General features: G+C 46.2%; 1 protein-coding gene across 1 annotated transcript; it reads left to right on the top strand.

The window, feature by feature from the left end:
* The first annotated feature begins 3035 nt into the window (after positions 1 to 3035).
* On the top strand, positions 3036 to 22058 carry LOC128844536 (cystatin-A-like). The gene is given in 4 exon segments (XM_054042339.1): positions 3036 to 3155; positions 11878 to 11979; positions 21862 to 21907; positions 21910 to 22058. Coding segments are annotated over 4 exon segments (288 nt in total). The 5' UTR covers positions 3036 to 3089; the 3' UTR covers positions 21984 to 22058.
* Positions 22059 to 22473: the final 415 nt, after the last annotated feature.

Genomic DNA, 22473 nt, shown 5'->3' on the forward strand with positions numbered 1-22473 from the left:
ACCTCAGCTGTCTCCACATGGACACTGTCAAGGAATTGCTCATGGATTTGGATGCTCCTCAACCTAGCTACCTCCTCCCTGTAGCTCTCCCACCTGCTGCCTGAGAGATTCCACCAGCAGGCACCTTTCACATTGGATGGTTCCCCCCGCCCATTAGCCTGGATATCAGTAAGTGGAAATTGCAAGTTACAGTCTCTGCAAAACCACAGCAGGATCTGGGTAGAAGCATCCATGCTCAGGCGCTCTGTCTGGCTACAGGTGCAGGTGGAGGAGATGGAAGCAGTGCTGGCACAGGTGTTGTGGGTCTTCCTAACCATTGTAAGTCTCCCTCTGTCAAACTCCCTCTCAAACTCCTGTCTGCAGCCCCCTGTCTGCTGAAAGGGTTTAAAACAAATAAAAGGAAGTTCTTCTTCACGCAGCGCACAGTCAACTTGTGGAACTCCTTACCTGAGGAGGTTGTGAAGGCTAGGACTATAACAGTGTTTAAAAGGGAACTGGATAAATTCATGGTGGTTAAGTCCATTAATGGCTATTAGCCAGGACGGGTAAGGAATGGTGTCCCTAGCCTCTGTCAGAGGGTGGAGATGGATGGCAGGAGAGAGATCACTTGATCATTGCCTGTTAAGTTCACTCCCTCTGGGGCACCTGACATTGGCCACTGTCGGTAGACAGGATACTGGGCTAGATGGACATTTGGTCTGACCTGGTACAGCTGTTCTTATGTAAGTTCTATTGTCCTTCCTAATGGCCTATCCAGGCTGATTGCCTATTGTCTGGTGGGTGTTCCCCAGATGCAAGCACTTTTGTAATTGATACATAGTCCATATTCCTAATTTCAAATACAGAAATGATACATGCATTCAAATAGGATAATCCCATCCAGTAAATCATAACCTTTCCAATGATACCTTTCTGCTGGTGGAATCTGACTCAGATGATGAAAATAACATGTGTTGGTCTACACTGCTTTGGATGGTTATCGAGCAGAATCCATTATCAGCAAGGATACATGTCCTCTGGAATGGTGGTTGAAGCATGAAGGGGCATGTGAATCTTTAGTGCACCTGGCACATAAATATCTTGCATTGCCAGCCACATCAGTGCCATCACTTTCAGGTGATATTGTAAACATGAAGCGAGCAGCATTATCTCCTGGAAATGTAAACAAACTTGTTTTGTCTGAGCAATTAGCTGAACAAGAAGCAGGACGGAGTGGACTTGTAGGCTTTATTTTTGAATGCAGTTATTTTTTTGTACAACTTTCATGATAAAGAGATTGCACTACAGGGCTTGTATTAGGTGAATTGAAAAATACTATTTTTTTACAGTGCAAATCTTTGTAATAAAATTGAGCTCTGTACACTTTGTATTCTGTGTGGTAACTGAAATCAGTATATTTAAAAATGTAGACAATATCCAAAACTATTTAAAAAAAATTAATCCCGATCAATCACACTTAATAATAGAATACCATTTATTTAATCACTTGACAGCCCTAATTAATAGATCAGCTACAATGGGTGCATTAACCAAGTTTACACTGTTAGATTTCCTTTAAATTCATAAATTCCAAGGTTAGAAGGGAACACTGTGATAATCTAGTCTGACCCCCTATGTAATGCAAGCCATAAACTTCCTCAAAATAATTCCTAGAACAGATCTCTTAGGAAAATATCCAATCTTGATTTAAAAATTGCCGGTGATGGAGAATCCATCACAACCCTTGGTAAACTGTTGCAATGGCAAATTACTCATTGTTAAAAATGGATGCCTTATTTCCAATCTTAATTTATCTAGCTTCAATTTCCAGCTATTGGATCATTTTATCCTTTTCTCTGGTAGGCTGAAGAGTCAATTGTTAACTATTTGTTCCCCATGTAGGTACTCCTGCACTGTAAGTTGCAGGGGTGTGTGTGTTATCTATATAACAATGTAGAACTATTTTGAATGTATCCTTACAATGGTTTATCTATAAAATAGTATACAAGTTGGCTTGAATGTATCCTTAATTGCTTTGGGAAATAGAATAGAGGGGGGTGCAGAGGCATGAGTGATGCTGTGTATGTTTGTTTTGCTGAAAACTTTAAAATTTATCTGTCCTTCAAAAACTTTACTAAAATTAAGAGCCTCTAGTACATTTTAAGCCAATAGGTGCTAATTTCCAATAAATACAAAAGGCTGTGAAGAACTAATGACTTTAAGTAGGAATAAGTGAAATTGTTCTAAAGATTAGGTACATCTTTCATTGGGGTCTATCTATCAGTTTTTAAAGACAAATGCTAAAGGAATAATGTAGAAAAAGAAAATTTTATTTCTGGTGCAAAATTAAAAAACAGACTAATTGCTAAATGTTCATAGGTTTTGTAAAAAGTTTGATAAAGAAATCTACATGCATGCTCCTTTTGGAGGGTGGGGTCCTATTTCTTCAAATAAAAGCTAAAACAAGGAAAAGAAGGGGTGAAGGTGGCAGCATGTGCCAACATTCTTATCTCTGTCCTTTCAACAGTTAGAAAATCTTTCAGTTTTGTTATAAACAATAGAGGAAATAAAATAATTAAAAATAAGGCCTGCTGCCTTTGCACTCTTAGGGATAATGAGAAAACAACATTTCAAGTTAAACAGGAATTGATGCAGTGAAATCAGGGGAGAGAATGTGTGGTAACTTTAAGGCAGATATTGGGAAATACTTGGGTGTAGCTCAGTGTTTAGAATCACTTCCCTCAGCAGAGTCACACCTGATTAGAGGTGTTGAAACTGGTGATGAATCAAGAAATTGCCAGACCAGCCGGAACCAATTACCATAATTAAAAGGGGTTGGGGAGTTATTTGTTTTCTGCTTTTCTGGTGTCCACAGAGCACTATACACATAATGATATTTAAAGTACTCTTTCTCTTGACAATATTACACTTTTAAAATTTTGTTTTGTTCCTTTCTTCCCTCCTCTCCCCTCACAAGCCTGACAATGGTAAACTCCACATATGATTTGAATATGACTGTGAGACTATGTAATATCAGATGTCTGACTAGACTTGGTCACACTTGCTCTAGATTTCTCTTGTCCAAACATCCTAAGAAGTTATTTGCCACTATGCTTGTTGGAGGCTTAAGCACGACCAAGCCCGCAACTCCAGAAATCCAAGAGATTGCTGACCAGGTGAGTTGCATCCAATGAAAGAAAACTCATGGCGATCGGGGGAGGTCCCAGATGACTGGAAAAAGGCTAATGTAGTGCCCATCTTTAAAAAAGGGAAGAAGGAGGATCCGGGGAACTACAGGCCAGTCAGCCTCACCTCAGTCCCTGGAAAAATCATGGAGCAGGTCCTCAAGGAATCAATTATGAAACATTTAGAGGAGAGGAAAGTGATCAGGAACAGTCAGCATGGATTCACGAAGGGGAAGTCGTGCCTGACTAACCTAATTGCCTTCTATGATGAGATAACTGGCTCTGTGGATGAGGGGAAAGCAGTGGATGTGTTATTTCTTGACTTTAGCAAAGCTTTTGATACTGTCTCCCACAGTATTCTTGCCACCAAGTTAAAGAAGTATGGGCTGGATGAATGGACTGTAAGGTGGATAGAAAGCTGGCTAGATCGTCGGGCTCAACGGGTAGTGATCAATGGCTCCATGTCTAGTTGGCAGCCGGTTTCAAGTGGAGTGCCCCAAGGGTCGGTCCTGGGGCCGGTTTTGTTTAATATCTTTATTAATGATCTGGAGGATGGTGTGGACTGCACTCTCAGCAAGTTTGCAGATGACACTAAACTAGGAGGCGTGGTAGATACACTAGAGGGTAGGGATCGGATACAGAGGGACCTAGACAAATTAGAGGATTGGGCCGAAAAAAACCTGATGAGGTTCAACAAGGACAAGTGCAGAGTCCTGCACTTAGGACGGAAGAATCCCATGCACTGCTACAGACTAGGGACCGAATGGCTAGGTAGCAGTTCTGCTGAAAAGGACCTAGGGGTCACAGTGGACGAGAAGCTGGATATGAGTCAACAGTGTGCTCTTGTTGCCAAGAAGGCTAATGGCATTTTGGGCTGTATAAGTAGGGGCATTGCCAGCAGATCGAGGAACGTGATCGTTCCCCTTTATTCGACATTGGTGAGGCCTCATCTGGAATACTGTGTCCAGTTTTGGTCCCCACACTACAAGAAGGATGTGGAAAAATTGGAAAGAGTCCAGCGGAGGGCAACAAAAATGATTAGGGGTCTGGAGCACATGACTTTTGAGGAGAGGCTGAGAGAACTGGGATTGTTTAGTCTCCAGAAGAGAAGAATGAGGGGGGATTTGATAGCAGCCTTCAACTACCTGAAGGGGGGTTCCAAAGAGGATGGAGCTCGGCTGTTCTCAGTGGTGGCAGATGACAGAACAAGGAGCAATGGTCTCAAGCTGCAGTGGGGGAGGTCCAGGTTGGATATCAGGAAAAACTATTTCACTAGGAGGGTGGTGAAACACTGGAATGCATTACCTAGGGAGGTGGTGGAGTCTCCTTCGTTGGAGGTTTTTAAGGCCCGGCTTGACAAAGCCCTGGCTGGGATGATTTAGCTGGGAATTGGTCCTGCTTTGAGCAGGGGGTTGGACTAGATGACCTCTTGAGGTCCCTTCCAACTCTGATATTCTATGATTCTATGATTCTATGAAAGATGCAAAACAGAAACTAATAGCACAAAAGCAAATTCCAGAGATTATGGAATGTGTTGTGAGAGGCTACCGGTGTGGTGCTTCTGCTTTCTCCTGTTGATATCACTCGGCTGCATGCGTGTGTTCCCTCTGTGTGCTGCCCCAGCTCTGCAGATAACTGACACAGCAGACCCGACGAGAACCCCCAATAACCACAGAGTCTAGTAAGGTACAAAGGCACCTCGGCCAGGTTTATTGCGACCCTGACACAATTTCAGTTCCCCGTAGATTACTTAGTCTACCGGGCATACTGCTAGAAAGTGCCGCTTGGCAATGGACTCAGCTCAGTGGCGGGACTTTCCACTACCCCCTCAGCCGGACAAAGACGCCACCCCAGGGATACATTTTTATACACAGGTACAAACAAGTTACACATCACTCCTGACGTATTGAGGTGCAACCCCTCTACGTAGCAAGGTACAACCCCTCTATGCAGTAAGGTGCCGCCTCGCACCTTGTACCTGTTGGATAGAGTTGTTTTGATCGAACCATCATTTTACCCTTTTGCCCCTGTCATTGGGATGGGTCGGTCTGTTCCCTGTTATCTGTGGAATGTTCCAGTATAGTGTATCTTGGTATCATGTTTATGCTAAATGAATATGTATTTCTGCAACATCAGCCCTTTCCTTGCCAACTTCTGTGAGCAGGGCCTGCCTCTTGCTCACAGCTTAACTTTGCTTCATATTAGCACAGTCTTGACCATTACTTTAGTTCAGGCCTCATACTGGGCCTTCATTAGGCCTTCACTTACTACATTGCCTTTAATTACTACAGAATGAAGCTGATTTTTAAAATAAATTTAACAAGAAGCATTGTAAATAGAAGCCCTCTTGATTGATTAGAAGCATGTAGTATGTGGCATAGAAAAACTGCTTAAGAAGTGACTGCACTGATTCCAGTCCAGAAAATTCTTAGATTCGTATCTGCCAATGCCAGAAGGGACCTCCTGTATAGCATAGGCATACAACTTTTCATTCTTTTAATCCATTTAATGTGGCCATGTTAATTTTGTATTCTAGTTTTTTAATCAAAATTTCACATGGCACCATGTATAATGCCATACAGTAATCTATTACATCAATGGTGTTACCTTTTATCGACCACAATTATAATATCAAAAGAGATATCCAATCTGTTTGAAAGGATCTATTTTTCATACATCCACATTGATTGGCATTAAGTAGAATAATTTCCTTTAATTCTTTATTAATCAAGACCTGTATCAGCTGCTCCAACTTCTTACCTGAGATCAGTGTCAGACTGGCAGTCCTATAATTACCTGGGTTATCCCATTTATCCTTTTAAATAGTAGCACATTAGCTTTCTTCCAGTCTTCTGACCTTCTACTTTTCAGTCTTCTGGGAGCTGTAGAGACATTGAGAGCTGTGATGCAGATAGCAATATATGAACGACAGCAAGGTCTAGTGGTCAGTACAGGCACCTGAAGCTGAGTCTACACTGCCTAATCAACTACCAGTGCAGTTCCACTGACAGTAGCAGTGGTAGAAGTACCTGTGCAGACAGGGTTTTAGGGGTTTTTGATAACTGTAATCAAACCCTGATCTGTTCAAAACTGGCTGAGAGGGCAGTAAAAATATCAGTGTTCTGCCTACACTGCTGCTTGGGTAGTGGAGCAGCACTGGCAGTGAATCAGAGGTCCCATTTGCTAATGCAGAGCAAGCCAGGGAGTCAGGCATTTGTTCCTGGTGCCAGGGCTGGTTCTAGGATCCCATTACTGGGGGGCAGAGGAGGGGAGTGGATGTTTCAGGGACCCTGTAAACAAATAACCTTCTAGGAATCCTGGAGCTAGTTGGATCCCTGAAAAATCTTAGATTTTAAGAGTTTAAGAAAATAGAAATTAGCTACGTTGTCAGTATTTTCCTGGGATTTATAACTTTGGCCTTTCTGAAAATGATTTAGGGCCCCTTCAAAGTGAGCTGGTGAGGGGGAAATGTCCTGGGCCTGCCTGGCTCTGCTGTGGACTCACTGTGTGATCCTGGTCAAATCACATTACCTCTTTACGTTTCAATTTCCTCAGCTGTAAAATGAAGGGGGGTGGGGGGAGAGAGCAGGGGATAACACTTCCCTTCCTGACATGGGGACTATTTAATTCACATTTGTAAGGCATGTTGAGATTCTTCCACGAAAGACACTATAGACCTACGAAATATTACTGCTGTTGTGTGTGTATGCTCACTGTAGAAAGGTAACAGATGGTCTCTGTCCAAAAACTCTGAGAATCTAAGTTTAAATGTGCACCCAGCATGTCTCAGAAATGAGGTCACAATACTTAGTTTTCAGTGGATACAAACATGGCACAAAAGGAGAATCTTCAAGTCCGATTCTGCTTTCATTCACCCAGGGGTCAATTGAGATTTTTAAATTTACTCCCCTGTTAAGTGAGCAGAATATAGCCTCTGGAGGGTAGATATACAATACCTGAATACTTTCAGGAAAGTGTCATGTACTTGGAATGATCTAAAGCAGCAGTTCTCAACCACGGGTCTGGGGCCCCCTGTGGGGCTGCAAGCAGGTTTCAGGGGGTCTGCCTAAATAAACCAGAGAGCAGGGCCGGCATTAGACTTGCTGGGGCCCAGGACAGAAAGCCAAAGCCCAAGCCCTGCCACCCGGGGCTGCAGGGGGACTGGTAGCCATGAGACAGATGTGATTCCTGTGTCAGCCACAGACTCATTGTGTGGCTTGATTTTGGGGAAGTCACTTTGGCATTCTCTGCCTCAGTTTCCCCATATATAAGGCTGTCATTACGTTGGATTTCATTGTAGTAGCCACATACCTCTAAAAGACACTCCAAAGCAGACAATTAAAATCGCAGCAAATGGAAATGAGGCTTTGCCCAAAGCTCTTTTGAGAGGAAAGGATTTTAACCCTGATGTCCTCATTGAGTACAAGGCACTTTTCATCTGGCAATCTGAAAGCACAAATCCCAAGCAGAGATGGGCACCTCTCTAGCTATCAGTCAGGTGCCTAAGTACCTTTGTAGATCTGGGCCTGTGCCTTTTACTCCTGGCTAGATTAGATGGCTCCCCACTCTGCCTGCTGGCTTCTGGGAATTCCTTTCTTAGGCAATTAAGTCTCCCCATACAATACAGGGGGAACCTCGGTGCTTAACTCAGGGCTAAGAATTCCACTAGTCAGCAGGGAGCCTAATTTCGTTGGTGAAATCTAGACCCAGCAGCCCTATCAATTTTGGGGAGGTTTTCTTGTACCATTGTTGACCCCTGAGCGTTACCTTCATTTCTGCCCTTATCCTAGCTGAGTCCAGAAACAACAACCAACAATACATTTGATCAGGACTGTATTACTTATTAAATCTCCTTGTCCTACATCTCTTAGGCATGAGCCAGGGCCTTCAAACTGTCCATTTCGGAACCAGACAGCTGGCTGCTTGACCTCTCTTGAAGGGATAGGCCATTTCAATAAATAACTGATGGGTAAATAGTGCTTGGAGGTTGGGAAGGTCATGAATGGCAGGGGTGGGGGACGACAGTTTATTTGTCTGAGACAAGGACAGCTGGCGCTGAGGGGACACTTAATTCAACACTTCCAAAGAAGTGGAAAGTCTGGGTGTGGTGTGGTGAATCTGCTGAGAGCAGCAGAAAGGAAAGGTTCCAGGGGAACTGCAAGAATAGTTAGTCAAGAGTGGGTGTATTGGGATTATGGCAGCAGCGTAGTGATTGCAACATTTGGGGTGAGGGTGGCAGCATGTGAAGCACTGGAACAGTTGCTCCAGAGTTGATACTCAAGCAGAAGATGCTGCATCAGTGTGGAAGAGCAATGCAGAGGAGCCCCCAATGAGTCATACCATGGAACTGAACGCTGACCAATTACCTCTACTGCATGAATGGATTAAGATAGTGAGGCCTGAGGACCCCAACCTTCTTTTGAATTGTCCCCCAAAGGTTAAACTGAGAACTACTGAGCTGTTTAGTGAGCCTAGGGAATTTGTTCTTTTCTGGCAGCCTTAGTAAATTAGAATTTCATTTGCACTGCATGTCAGCTTTTTGGGACCGATTAGCTGTGCAGTCCATGAGTGCTTCACACCTGAAGTTTCTTTAATGCTTTCCTCTGAGACACAGTACATCTGTATCTGAGAAGGGCTGATGTACCATAGTACTCCAATGACCCCATCATGTGAGTGTCATCACAATAGTCTTAGGGAAAATTTTAAAAAGTCACTTGATTGTGACAGGTATGACTCTAACTTGCAATATCCTGGACAAACCATGTTGAATTAAATTAGTATTATAGGAGTTCAGTGAATTAAAAATGCAAAAAATTTATTTATGATTGAGGGAGGTGAGGCAAATTCATTCAGATTCTAACACCTTCAGAGAGGTACCACCACCTGAAGAGATACTTGCATTTACTGGTTCAAAGGAGTTTTAGATAAATAGCTTAAACTGACTTGAGACCTTTTTATCTGAGCCAGCAAATGGACAGGACATTCTGTCCAATCCTTCTGGAAAGGGTGGAAGGACTTAACCTACCAAATCCCTAGTTTGGAGCTGAGATGACTTCTGGCAAGTTTTCTAGCATGTGTAGGGTTTTTATTGTGTTAATATTTCCTGTGTAATGTTTTTACCTTAAGAATAAATGTGCTTGCTTAGAAAGATGTGTGTGATAACCTGTCACTGCTGGAACTCCATGTCCAGAGCCTGTGGAGAGAAAGCAGCACAGACACTGGCCTGTTCAGGCAGTCTGGCTTGCTGAAGATATCCGTGTAGATTAGGAAGCTGTGCAGCCTGAGCTCCCTGGTCAGGAGGGAGAGAGACATGGACTTCTGCTCAAGACAGGTGATGGCTGAAAAGCTGGGGGCCTCCCGTTGGTGGACATAAGGGGGGACTGCAGGTGCAGTTGCCCTGAACTGTGACAGGGGGAACTTAGCCTTTGAAAAGGTCATTGATAATGTCACTGTCAATTCATTGATGAGCCCCAAACTTCCCTTCCTTCAGATGTATGTTATCATGGGAAACACTCCTTGTTCCACTTCATATTTTTGAAGTTCTGGCACTGAACAAATTTTAAAAATCCACAGTGTTTAAAGTTGTTTCCCTGCATAAGCACATTTACACAAACCTGCCTCCAGCATGAGGGAGTCTTGCCTTTGCCAGCTGGGTGTTAGCTCCCTAACACAACCAGACTGTCAGCCACTCAGGCACTCTCCTCTGGGCTGTACCAGCCCTGCCTTTGCCCTGCAGATTGAACATAGGTGCACCCTAGCCTCAGAGTCTCTTTGAAGTGTCCCTCTGTGGTATCCAGCCCCTGATGCCTGGACCCCACAGAAATCCCAGTTCCTCCATTCCCAAAGGAACAGTGGACCCCGGGTTTACTTAGATCACCATTCCTGTAGCACATCCAGCACTTCAGTTCACTTACATAAATTTTCATTTGTTTTACTGTAAAAAAGAATAGATTAAATGGAAACAAGTGTGAGTGATGGAAACAAATGGTTCCATATTAACCACAAACTAGTGCCTACACTTAAGTTACCTTTCCTATCTAATAATGTAGATTCTTAGCCCACAGTTCAGTCTTTTGCTGCATTTGCTAGCCCCAAGGAGCCAGGACCCAATCTTTCATGCAGCACCCCTGCTCATCAAGGTGCCTCCTTAGTCAATGTATACAGAGTGTCTTTCTCCACCCTGTGATATACCAAATCAGTCTTTTGTCTTTATTCACCAAACAGGGCGATCCACTCAATGTCCTATCATTCCTTTTCACATTCAAGTGGTTTTGATGCTTAACTTGTCTTCAATGGTTATTCTACTGATTTTTCTGAGTTGGTGCCAAGGCAGACAATGAGTAATATAATAATCGGCTAGCCCAGGATGGGTGACAACTCCCTCCTGCTTGAATTGTCTGTCACCGAGACACATTGTTCCCTAGTCATCACTTTCCCTCCAAGACCATTTTCAATATAGTTATATTATTCCATAAATATCACCCGTACACACATCTCACAAGGATTATGGGTATTGATAAGTTACAAGTTTTCAAAAGAAATCTCACATGCTACCCTTCATGGGTGAATACCATGGAAGCAGTGTGTTAGGTGTAGTGAGTTTGTCAGGTTTAGACAGTAATTGCTTGTAGAGAACTTTTCCAGTTGGCATCAATGGGTCACTGTAACACAGAGGCCAAGTGTCATGTGATGGCAGACTGGAGGTGGTGCCTCCTTTAAGAGGGAGCTGGGCCAGACAGACTCTGAGGTCAATGGATGGACAGGGGTTTTGTGGAGATGTTTGCAGAAAGCAGCAGCTTCAGGTGAGAGGTATTTCAGGAAAGGCCAGGCAGGAATCCTACTTTTTCACAGGGCTATGAAGCCTGGCTGCAAGAATCCTAGAATATCAGGGTTGGAAGAGACCTCAGGAGGTCATCTAGTCCAACCCCCTGCTCAAAGCAGGACCAACACCAACTAAATCATCCCAGCCAAGGCTTTGTCAAGCCCGACCTTAAAAACTCCCAAGGAAGGAGATTCCACCAACTCCCTGGGTAACCCATTCTAGTGCTTCACCACCCTCCTAGTGGAAAAGTTTTTCCTAATATCCAACCTAAACCTCCCCCACTGCAACTTGAGACCATTACTCCTTGTTCTGTCATCAGGTACCACTGAACATTCTAGATCCATCCTCTTTGGAACCCCCTTTCAGGTAGTTGAAAGCAGCCATCAAATCCCCCCTCATTCTTCTCTTCTGGAGACTAAACAATCCCAGTTCCCTCAGCCTCTCCTCATAAGTCATGTGCTCCAGACCCCTAATCATTTTTGTTGCCCTCCGCTGGACTCTTTCCAATTTTTCTACATCCTTTTTGTAGTGTGGGGCCCAAAACTGGACGCAGTACTCCAGATGAGGCCTCACCAATGCCGAATAGAGGAGAATGATCATGTCCCTCAATCTGCTGGCAATGCTCCTACTTATACAGCCCAAAATGCCATTCGCCTTCTTGGCAACAAGGAACTGTGGAGCCTAGGGAATAAGGCTGGGATATGAGTTGAACTGAATTGTTTGTTAACATTTCCCTTCTTTGCAATTGCTTATTATGTGCTGCATGTCAGTCTATGTGCATTCTTTGGGAAGCTCAGAAGAAGAAACTGAGGCATGTTGAGAAGGGGGTGTGCTGACCCCATTACACCACCTAACCCTCTTTTTTTTTTCTCCCCCTCCCCCCCCCCACAGGTGAAGCCACAGCTAGAAGGGAAAGAGAACAAGACTTATTCAGTCTTTGTAGCTATAATATATAACACTCAGGTGGTTGCTGGAATAAACTATTTCATTAAGGTCAGTACTCAACAAATCCCCCACTTCTTCCATCATTGCTTAAGTGCTCTAGTTGAAGTAGGTATAATTTTGAGTGCCTTAAATCAAGATGTTCAAATAGTGAGCAAACATTGCAGGAAAAGGTCCCAGTATGACTTTTAATCAAGGTAGGGACTATCTCTTGTCTGCTTCTGCAGTACCCAGCCAGTACCTGTTGGGTGCTATTTCCCTGCAAAAATAGAAAAGATATATACAGCTTGTTTTGTGAATCTCATTTAAATCTTATCTCAATATTTATAAAGCACAAGTCACTCTTTCAGCTGTATATTGTAAAATTTTAGGATTGCTGAGAGGGCAATTTCCATTCAAGACTCTCCAACTGCTTTCTCAACTCTCATCCTCAGAGCTGGCCTTAGCTGTTTGGGCAGGCTGGCAAAACAATGGCTTTTCCTTCCTGCCGTCTCCGTGCCCTGAGAGAAAATAGAATTCTGTTCACCACAATCAGCCCACTGGGCTCACGGCCAGCCTGGGGATTTTGGGGATTTTACTGAAAGGATTGTGTGGTACACACCACAAACTCCTTTGAGCAATTTTAAATACAGTATGTGTGTATGTTTGGGAGGGATATGTCTTTAGGTCCTCACAACCTTCTGCTGCAGAAGTACAGTCCAGACCCTTGTTCCTGTGATCTACTTACATTTTCCAAGGCCCTTTCTTAAGGGAAAGGGCTAGAAACTTTTTAAATTTCCCCCTTCCGTAATGTTTCCTCAAAACAGGGGGTTCTGTGGTCATAGGCCCAGTCTGCTCCTTCTCTCGGAGAAATGGTGAGGCTTTTTAGCTCTGTTATTGTGAAACTCCTTGTCGAAGGAGTTGGGTTTTCATTGTGCTCTGCACAGTCCCTGCCCAGGTCTCATTCTGATCTTCTGTGGCAATAAGTTCAGTCATTTAGGAACTTCTGCCGCCTGCCCCTGAAATTTCCCCAATGGCTTGCCAGTGAGAGCAGCTGTCTGAGGGACATGGATAAAGAGGGTTTTCTAAGGTAGGTGGGCATTGCAGCCCCTAACTTTGAGGTGCTTAGTCATCCACTGGAATTTGAAAACCCTGAATTAGATGTTCAGGCTCCCTACACAATGGATGGGGAAGTTTGGAGCCTAAGAACGGAATCCACAAAAGCATGCACACTGAATGAGGAGATGCTTAAGCTAGCCAATAGAAAACACTGAGTACAGTCTGTCCTGAGTGCTTCCCGCCCCCCCCCCAAAGGAACTTGGGTATCTAACTCCAGTCTGGAGTTAAGCACTGTGATGGGATCCCCAGAGTACAACCTGGAACTGAGGTACCACTGTGCCCTCTTAACTCTCTAGCCTGAGCTGTCTCTCTCAATGCTTTGGTACTGACATGCAGCAAACCCCTCCAGGCACTGTTATCACTCAGCACATGGAGCCCTACACCCAGCTAAATTGCATGAATGCTCCCTGAGCCACTTATGAATCACACAGAGAAAGGCACCAGCAAATCTCCAAGCCCCCAGCCTTGCACCTTGGAACTATACCATCTTGTTCTGGTCAGAAACCTGCTCAGTGTAAGTTTATTATCCAGTCTGTCCCTCCCTCGATGTGGAGAGGACACACACTAGCCTTTGTAAACTGAGCTGAGATTTCCCAAGCACTTCAACCAAAACATGCCGCTTTAGGTAAAATATAAAACAGATTTATTAACTACAGAAGGATAGATTTTAAGTGATTATAAGTGGTAGGCATAAATAGTCAGATAGTTACCAGAGAAAATAAAAGGTAATCACAGTCTAAATCTTTCATTAAACTAGGCAGTATTTGGACCAAGCAGTTTTCTCACCAAACTAGATGTTAAGTTCTTAATAGACAAGCTTCCCCTTTAAGCCTGGGACTAGTCTCCTCAGTTCAAGGTTCTTTCTTTGGAGGCAGGAGATGCTGGTTCAATTCCCCTCCATTGCCTGGTGGGGAGAAGGGATTTGAAGATGGTCTCCCCCATTTCAGGGATGTGCCTTAATTACTAAACTACAGAGTCACTCACTCTCTGTTTGGGCCAGTGCATATTTAATTAGTTATACAGTGGAACAGCTTCAGTGGGAGACTCAGGGTATGTCTACACTACGAAATTAGGTTGAATTTATAGAAGCCAGTTTTATAGAAATCGGTTTTATACAGTCGAGTGTGTGTCTCCATATAAAATGCTCTAAGTGCATTAAGTTGGCGGACCGCATCCACAGTACTGAGGCTAACGTCGACTTCCAGAGCATTGCACTGTGGGTAGCTATCCCACAGTTCCCACAGTCTCCGCCACCCATTGGAATTCTGGGTTGAGATCCCAATGCCTGATGATGCAAAAACAGTGTAGTGGGAGGTTCTGGGTACATGTTGTCAGGCCCCTCCCCCTCCCTCAGAGCAACGGCAGACAATCTATTTGCACCTTTTTACCTGGGTTACCTGCGCAGACGAAGTACCACGGCAAGCATGGAGCCCGCTCCGCTCACTGTCACCATATGTCATCTGGGTGCTGGCAGATGTGGTACTGCATTGCTGTACAGCAGCAGCTCCTTGCCTTTTGGCAGTAGATGGATATCCATCATCATCGTACTCCTCTGAGTTTGGTCAGAGGCACCTGGGCAGACATGTTTTGTCTCCTGGAGACTCAGTCCTGCCGGTAGTCCTATTGAACTGTCTTGACGATGATGGCTAGCAATCGTAATGCAGCATCTTTTACCAAGCACCCAGAAGATGCCAATGGTTATCAGTCATGCTGCACCGTCTGCTGCCAGCCTAAAATCTAAAAGATAGATGGACCAGATTTGTTCTGTATTAATTTGCTTCCCCCTCCCTCCGTGAAATCAATGGTCTGCTAAACCCAGGGTTTTTAATTCAACCTTTGGGAGGGCCATTCTGTGTGACAGTTGTTTGTGTTTCTCCCTGATGCACAGCCACCTTTCTTGATTTTAATTCCCTGTAAGCCATGTCGTCACTCGCCCCTCTCTCCCTCCGTCAGACAATAGTTTCATGCCTTTTTTCAGCCCAGAAGTCATAGCACAGGGATCATGGAGCCCGCTCAGATCACTGCGGCAATTATGAGCACTATGAACACCACGTGCATTGTCCTGGAGTATAGGCACAGCCAGAACATGCCAAAGCAAAATCAGGCGAGGAGGCGATTGCAGCGCGGTGACAAGAGTGATGAAGAAATTGACATGGACATAGACTTTTCACTAAGTACGGGCCCCAGCAATGTGCAAATCATGGTGTTACTGGGGCAGATTCATGCCGTGGAACACCGATTCTGGGCCCGGGAAACAAGCACAGACTGGTGGGACTGCATCGTGTTGCAGGTCTGGGACGATTCCCAGTGGCTGCGAAACTTTTGCATGCATAAGGGCACTTTCATGGAACTTTGACTTGCTTTCCCCTGCCCTGAAGCGCCAGAATACCAGGATGAGAGCAGCCCTCACAGTTGAGAAGCGAGTGGCGATAGCCCTGTGGAAGCCTGCAACGCCAGACAGCTACTGGTCAGTCGGGAATCAATTTGCAGTGGGCAAATCTACTGTGGGGGCTGCTGTGATCCAAGTAGCCAACGCAATCAAAGACCTACTGATATCAAGGGTAGTGACTCTGGGAAACGTGCAGGTCATAGTGCATGGCTTTGCTGCAATGGGATTCCCAAAGTGTGGTGGGGTGATAGATGGAACCCATATCCCTATCTTGGCACCGGAGCACCAGGGTACTGAGTACATAAACTGCAAGGGGTACTTTTCAATGGTGCTGCAAGCACTGGGTGGATCACAAGGGACGTTTCACTAACATCAACGTGGATGGCCAAGAAAGGTACATGATGCTCATGTTTTCAGGCACTCTGGTCTGTTTCAAAAGCTGGAGGAAGGGACTTTCTTCTGGACCAGAAAATAACCATTGGGGATGTTGAAATGCCTATCGTGATCCTTGGGGACCCAGCCTACCCCTTAATGCCATGGCTCATGCTGCCATACACAGGCAGCCTGGACAGTAGTCAGGACCTGTTCAACTATAGGCTGAGCAAGTGCAGAAGAGTGGTAGAATGTGCATTTGGATGTTTAAGAGCACGCTGGTGCAGTTTACTGACTTGGATAGACCTCAGCGAAACCAATATTTCAATTGTCATTGCTGCTTGCTGTGCGCTCCACAATATCTGTGAGCGTAAGTGGGAGACATTTATGGCGTGGTGGGAGGTTGAGGCAAATCGCCTGGCTGCTGATTACACTCAGCCAGAGACCAGGGCGGTTAGAAGAGTACAACAGGGCGCGGTGAGCATCAGAGAAGCTTTGAAAAACCAGTTTTGTGATGGCCAGGCTACGGTGTGAAACTTCTGTTTGTTTCTCCTTGATTGAACCCCGTCCCCGCCCACTTCACTCTACTTCCCAGTAAGCTAATCACCCTCCCTGCCCCTCTTTGAGCACTGCTTGTAGAGGCAATAAAGTCATTGTTACTTAACATTCATGTATTCTTTATTAATTCATCACACAACTAGGGGATAACTGCCAAGGTAGCCCGGGAGGGGTGTGGGAGGAGGGAAGCACCACGTGAGGTGGGGGAGGAGGGAAGGACAAGGACACACTGCAGTTTAAAACTTTAACTCTTATTGGAGGCCAGCCTTATGATGCTTGGGAAATCATCTGGGGTGGAGTGGCTGGGTGGCCGGAGGCCCCCCCACCGCGTTCTTGGGCGTCTGGTTGAGGAGGCAATGGAACTTGGGGAGGAGGGCTGTTGGTTACACAGGGACTGTAGCAGCGGTCTCTGCTCCTGCTGCTTTTCCTGCAGCTCAACCATACGCTGGAGCATATCAGTATGATGCTCCAGCAGCCAGAGCATCAACTCTGGCCTTCTGTCAGCAATCTGACACCACCTATCCTCTTCAGTCCGCCACTTGCTCCCTTCAGCCCGCTACCTCGTATTGTGCTTTTTTGCACTCTGACATTGACTGCCTCCATGCATTCTGCTGTGCTCTGTCAGCGTGGGAGGACATCTGGAGCTCCAAGAACATATCATCCCGAGTCCACCGTTTTCTCCTTCTAATCTTTACTAGCCTCTATGAAGGAGAAACATTTGCAGCTGGTGGAGGAGAAGGGAGAGGTGGTTTAAAAAAGACCCATTTTAGAGAACAATGGGTACATTCTTTCACATTAAATTTAGCTCTTCACATTACACAGCACATGTACTTTCGTTACAAGGTCGCATTTTTCCTCTTATATTGAGGGCCTGCCACTTTGGTGTGAGAGATCACTCACACAGTGTCAGGCAACAGAATTCGGCTTGGAGGCAGCCAGGGTAAGTCACAGTCTTTTGGCTTTTTTAACCTTCATAACATGTGGGAATGGTTTCAAACAGCAGTGCCCTCATTTCCCATACCAAGCACCCATTGGGTTGGCTATTTAAAATGGGTTTGCAATGTAAAAGGAGGGGCTGCGGTTTTTGGGTTAACATGCAGCACAAACCCAACTACCCCCCCCGACCAATTCTCTGGGATGATCACTTCACCCCTCCCTGCCAAGGCGTGGCTAACAGGGGGGAACATTTCTGTTCAGCCAAGCAGGAACAGGCACCTCTGAATGTCCCCTTAATAAAATCACCCCATTTCAACCAGGTGACCGTGAATGATATCACTCTCCTGAGGATAATAAAGAGAGATAAGGAATGGATGTTGTCTGCATGCCAGCTAACACCGGGACCATACGCTGCCATGCTTTGTTGTGCAATGATTCTAGACTAAGTGCTACTGGCCTGGCGTGGTAAAGTGTCTTACTATGGCAGATGGGATAAGGCAGCCCTCCCCAGAAACCTTTTGCAAAGGCTTTGGGAGTACATGAAGGAGAGCTTTCTGGAGATGTCCCTGGAGGATTTTCACTCCATCCCCATACACGTTGACAGAGTTTTCCAGTAGCTGTACTGGCTGCGATTGCCAGGGCAAATTAATCATTAATCACGCTTGCTTTTAAACCATGTGTAATATTTACAAAGGTACACTCACCAGAGGTCCCTTGTGTGCCCTCAGGGTCTGGGAGCACACCTTGGGTGAGTTCGGGGGTTACTGGTTCCAGGTCCAGGGTGATAAACGTATCCTGGCTGTTGGGGAAAGTGGTTTTTCCGCTTCCTTGCTGTAAGCTATCTTCATTGTCTTCATCATCATCTTCCTCATCTCCCAAACCTGCTTCCGTGTTGCATGATTCTCCATTGATAGAGTCAAAGCACAGGGTTGGGGTAGCGGTGGCTGCACCCCCTAGCATGGCATGCAGCTCCGCGTAGAAGCGGCATGTCTGCAGCTCTGCCTCGGACCTTCCATTTGCCTCTCTGGATTTGTGGTAGGCTTGCCTTAGCTCCTTAATTTTCACGCGGCACTGCTGTGCGTCCCTGTTATGGCCTCTGTCCTTTTATGGCCTTTGAGACTTTTTCTAATATTTTGCCATTTCGTTTACTGCAACAGAGTTCAGCTAGCACTGATTCGTCTCCCCATATGGCGAGCAGATCCCATACCTCCCGTTTGGTCCATGCTGGAGCTCTTTTGTGACCATGGTTACCTGTGCTGATGAGCTCTGTGTGCTCATCTGTGCTCTCCACGCTGGACAAACAGGAAATGAAATTCAAAAGTTCGTGGGGCTTTTCCTGTCTACCTGGTCAGTGCATCTGAGTTGAGAGTGCTGTCCAGAGCGGTCACAATGAACCACTGTGGGATAGCTCCCAGAGGCCAATAACGTTGAATTCCATCCACACTACCCCAAATCCAACCCGGAAAGGCCGATTTCAGCGCTAATTCCCTCGTCGGAGGTGGAGTAAAGAAACCGGTTTAAAGGGTCCTTTAAGTCGGAAAAAAAGGGCTTCGTCGTGTGGACATGTCCAGGCTTAATTTGATTTAACGCTGGTAAATTCGACCTAAACTCGTAGTGTAGACCAGGTCTCAGAGAGCACGCCGCCTCAGATTATCCTATAGCCCAGTGGTTAGAACATTCCTCTGACAGGTAGAAGATCCATGCCCAACTCCCTTTCTCTTGTCATGCAGAAGGGGGAATTGAATGGGTCTCACATGGTCCAGGTGACACCACTGGGCTAAAGGTCATAAGGGAGGGTGTTCTCCTCCATATTTTGTGGCATCAGGTGTGCTCTGAGCACACCTACTGGATCAGACCCTGCAGGTAAACTAGGCAGGACAAAGCCTCATATGAGAATCCCGCTGGGGGTTAGATGTGAGTTAGGTGTCTAGGCACCTGCTTCAGACACTAGTGCACATGTCCAGTGGCAGAAACGTAGGCAATTAGGGGACTTTTACAGCAAAAATTTAGATGCTGAGGTTATATAGGCACTTCCAGAGTTATGTGGCAGCTGAGTGGGGAGTTTGTGAATATCAGTGGTGCTTAAATGTTAGGTGGTTCCATAAAAGAGAGACTGTAAAAAACAGGATTTTTTTTTACAACAGGAGACAACTTGCAGGGGATGGGATTTGAATTTGTCTTTCTTACCTCCCAGCTGAGTGTCCTAAGCAGCAGGCAATGGAGTCAATCTCTTTGTTCCTGGCCCACTGATTATTTTATGCCCCATGGAACAGCTTCAATAGGTGAGACAGAGAAACCTCCTCTTGAATACCTCATACCCTACTGGTTAGAGCACTCTCCTGGGAAGGAGACCCCTTCAGGACATCAACTCCCTTCTGCACATCAAACGAGGAAGATATTGAACCCAGGCAGGGCCGTCCCTAGCTATTCTGGGGCACTATGCAGCCCCCTCAGCGAGGGTGGGGAGCAGGCCTTGGTGGGGGAGGGCTGGCCCCAGGCCTCTGTGGAGGTGGGCTGGCTTAGGGGACGGGAGGGAACCACCCCCCAGCAATCACCAGCGATGCGGCTGGAGCCGGGTTGCTTAGGGTTAGCATACATCCGTTTTTTCCTGGACATGTCTGGCTTTTTGGTAATCAAACCCCCGTCCGGGGGGAATTTCCAAAAAGCCAAACATGTCCGGGAAAAATACTCCCTGGCTTACCTTAGAGGGGGCGCTGGGGGCTGCTGTGCTCCCTGACTCCTGGGCTCTGTAAGCGCCGAACTGCCCGAGCGCTACCGGCTTCGGGCAGCCCCCATGCCTCTGGACCCTGCATCCCCGGCCGGGCACTTCCACTCCGGGGGCGCAGGGTCCAGAGGCATGGGGGCTGCCCAAAGCCGGTAGTGCTCGGGCAGCTTGGCGCTTACAGAGCCCAGGAGTTCAGGGAGCACAGCAGCCGCCAGAGCCTGGGAGGGGAAGTGCCCGGCCGTGGGCACAGGGTCAGGAGGCATGGGGGCTGCCCGAAGCCCGAGTGCTACCGGCTTCACAGTTTGCTGGGCAGCCTCCAGACCTTGTACCCCCGGCTGGGCGCTTCCCCTCCCGGGCTCCAGCTGCGCTGGGGAAGTACCGGCTGGGGGTGCAGGGTCTGGGGGCTGCCCGGCAAACTGTGAAGCCAGTAGCACTCGGGTAGCCCTTTTCACGTGGCTGGGAGGGGGCGGAGTTAGGGAGGGGACTTTGGGGGTGGGGAAGGGGTGGAGTTGGGGTGGGGCCGGGGTGGGAAAGGGGTGGGGCCCTGGCCACGTGGAGTGTCCTCTCTTTTTTAATTTTTTAAATATGGTAACTCTAGGATTGCTGCACTTCCTGCCGCCGGTGAGTGCAGGCCTGGCCCTGCTGCAGTCCTCGGGGCAGGAAGGGGTGGAAGAGGGAGCAGGGTGAGGAAGAGGCAGGGCTGGGGCAAGGAAAGGGCTGGGCAGGGGATGGGGGGGAAGGGGCGGGGGCTTTGGGGAAGGGCTGGAGTCGGTGTGGGGCTGGGGTGGAGCAGGGGCGGGAAGAGGCGGGGCTGGGGTGGAGCAGGGCCATGGGCTGTGGGGAAGAGGTGGGCCAGGAACCTGGTTCCCTACGCAGCTGTGTACTTTGAGTATGGGTAAGGATGGCCCTGAACCCAGGTCTTCCATATCCCACCTGAGCATCGCCAACCACTTGGACTAAAAGTTATACGATGGGACACCATGTCCTCCTCTCGCCATTTTGTAAATCTATTTCCCCCCGCCTCAAAATCAAAAAATCAATTTGGAAATATTGAAACAGGTTGTCAGCATTTCCCAAAAAATATTTTTTGATTTGAGAGACAGTCAAAATTCACAAAAACTCACAACTAGTTTTGGTAGATTTGAAACTGAATTTTTTTTGGTGAATAAAATATTTGTCTGAAAATTCTTCACCCAGCCCCTGTGAGGGTATTTACTTACTTCACCCCAGCATTCAGCTTTCTTTGCCTCCTGCCCCCGTGTCTTTGCACTCAGCTCTGGCCTTCCTAGGGAAAAACGGGTTAACTCTTTCACTGCCAGTTTAGGCCTGGAATCTGAGTGAAGTTAGAGACTTTGCCTTAGGAAAAACTGATTAAAAACTTTTGGGTTTAACTATCAGATTTTTTATAAAGCAAATTCTCATTTACTTCACTCAGATTCCCAAGATCATGTGCAAAAGCAGAAGATGAAGGGGTTGAGTGGGAAGGATAATTTTGGGGGATGAAGAATATGACCTAAATTCAGCCCAGGCATAAATAGGTGCAACTCCTGGAGAAACCAATGGATGTGACACTTTCTTAAGGCAGGGTTGAATTTGGCCTTGAGTGCAGAGATAAAATTTCTATTTCTGCTGATCATCAGGAACCCTAATTTGGACACAAAAGCCTGTTTCTGCTCACACATGTGATATGAAATGGGACAGTCTCTACAGACCAGGTTTAGGGTATTGAATGGTACCATGTGTGATTTAACTTTTATTTTGTAGCTATTCAAAGGTTCAGCACTGCATCTCCCCAACATATCCTTTCATTAGAATCTGTTTAGTCCACGGCTGTCCCATTCTCCTTGTCTTTCAGGTCTCCATCAGCAACAGCAATGATGAGTGTGTACACTTGAAGGTGTTCATGAGAACAAGGGGCCCAGTCTTACCCACTATGAGACTGGCAAAACCAAAAATGATCCACTGGGATATTTTTAATGAGATTCTTGGGATGAGCTCTTCTGTTGCTCTTTCTGCAGACTCCCAACTGATACCGCCTGTGCCAATACATTAATGAAAATAAAAGGAATCTGATTTTGATAACTGTTCGTGTTTCTGTTTTGCATATAACAGAAGATCTGTCTTCATTCCAGCAGTAAGTAACTGCTGCTAACTTATGACAGGCCTCCAAGGAAATGTGCTGGATCTACCCAAATACCAAAAGTTCAGCACTGCATCCCCCCAAAACATGCTTCCATTAGAATCTGCTTAGTCCAGGAGTTTGACTGTGCCATTTCTCCTGGTTTGCTGCTTTCTGCTAATAATACTACTGATGTACAGAACTAGAAGAATTCTTCTGCCAACTCCACCTCAAGTAAATCTTTCACAATAAAGACTACCACATCCCCACTGACAGTCACAAGAAAAAGTCATCTGATGGGACACCCGACAGTGGAGAAAAGCACACAGTGGATCATTACATCAATTG

The sequence above is a fragment of the Malaclemys terrapin genome, chromosome 1 (assembly GCF_027887155.1).
Source record: "Malaclemys terrapin pileata isolate rMalTer1 chromosome 1, rMalTer1.hap1, whole genome shotgun sequence".
NCBI lineage: Eukaryota > Metazoa > Chordata > Testudines > Emydidae > Malaclemys > Malaclemys terrapin.